This window comes from Trichechus manatus, unplaced genomic scaffold (genome assembly GCF_000243295.1).
Source record: "Trichechus manatus latirostris isolate Lorelei unplaced genomic scaffold, TriManLat1.0 scaffold00039, whole genome shotgun sequence".
Classification (NCBI taxonomy): domain Eukaryota; kingdom Metazoa; phylum Chordata; class Mammalia; order Sirenia; family Trichechidae; genus Trichechus; species Trichechus manatus.
Window position 1 is genome coordinate 10,635,194 of NW_004443975.1, and position 1,566 is coordinate 10,636,759.

General features: G+C 38.6%; 1 protein-coding gene across 4 annotated transcripts in view; it reads left to right on the plus strand.

Annotated features, from left to right (window-relative positions):
* LBR (lamin B receptor) overlaps positions 1-1,566 on the plus strand; it is a 20,496-nt gene that overhangs the window by 14,233 nt on the left and 4,697 nt on the right. For all 4 annotated transcript variants that reach the window (XM_023730937.1, XM_023730938.1, XM_023730936.1 and 1 more), the window contains one exon: positions 122-225. In XM_023730937.1, coding sequence (XP_023586705.1) covers positions 122-225 — 104 coding nt within the window. The remainder of the gene's footprint in view (positions 1-121; positions 226-1,566) is intronic.

The window sequence follows — 1,566 nt, forward strand, 5'->3', positions numbered from 1 at the left end:
TTTTTTTTTTTTGATGGGTTGGTAATTGAATTGTGACTCGTGGATAGTAGATGATAGTGCAATTTTAAAACCTTGTGATTGGGTTTGAAATCTTGTATGGTAAAAACTTTTCCCTTCTCAGGAAACGCTGTCTATGATTTCTTCATTGGCCGTGAATTAAATCCTCGAATTGGTGCTTTTGATCTCAAATACTTCTGTGAATTGCGCCCCGGATTGATTGGATGGGTATGTCTTTTTTTGTTGTTGTTAAATTTCAGTTCTGTAGTACAGATTAATCTTGTATTTAGAAAGAACTGTAGACAATTTTAAACTAAGCAGTGGGTGGTATATTTTTAGGGATAATCATAGCTTTCTATAAATCTATCTACTTAAAGTGTTTTCTTGCTCCAAATATAGTCCAGAGGTTTAAGATACTCTGTTATAGGTTATTAAAGGTCACAGAGTTTATCTTTGTTTTATTTTGATTATATCAGTTTATGTTTGTATAGGAAAGTGAGACTATAGATGAATTCATATAAGAAAAAGTTGCTTTTCCCACCCTTTTAAACAGTTTTTATTTCGAACTAATTTCAGGCATACAGAAAAGTTGTAAAAATAGAACATCAAGAGTTTCCTTGTATCCCTCATTTAGCTTCCCCTAATGTTAACATCTGACATAATAACCATAGTATAATTACACCTCAGCATAAAGAAAACAAAAATCTTCACAACTGGATCAATAGCAACATCATGATAAACAGAGAAAAGATTGAAGTTGTCAAGGATTTCATTTTACTTGGATCCACAGTCACTGCCCACAGGAAGCAGCAGTCAGGAAATCAGATGACGTATTGCACTGGGTAAATCTGCTGCAAAGACCTCTTTCAAGTGTTTAAAACCAAAGATGTCACTTTGAGGACTAAGGTGTGCCTGACCCAAGCTGTCTTAGGCTAGGTTCTCTAGAGAAGCAAAACTGGTAAAGTGTATAAATATACACATAGAGAGATTGATATCAAAGAAACAGCTCATGTGATTGTAGGGGCTGGAGCGTCCCAAGTCTGTGGATTAGGATAGAGGCTTCTCCCGATTCACGTAGCTGCAGGGGCTGGCAAACCCAAGATCAGGAGGTCAGAGAGCAGGGCTCCACTTACAGGCTGTGAAGATCGATGATTCCCAAGATCAGCAGATAAGCTGATAGCTCAAGTCCCAAGAACCAGAGGTCAGATAAACAGAAGGCAACTGCAGGATCCAGAGCAAGCAAAAAGCCAGAACATCTGCTTATATTCTGATGCAGGCCACACCCCCAAGGAAACACCCTTTCAGCTGATTGGCTACTCACAGCAGTTTCAATCACGGGAGTGATCACATGTAAACACTGAGAATCATGGCCCAGCCAAGTTGACACACAATCTTAACCATCACACAAGTCATGGTGTTTTCAGTCACCTCCTAGGCACCTGGAAGCTGGTCAATGAATAAGGAAGACCAAAGAATTAATGCCTTGGACTTAAAGTTTTGGTGAAGAATATTGAATATACCATGGGCTGCCAAAAGAACAAACAAATCCCTCTTGGAAGAAGTATAACC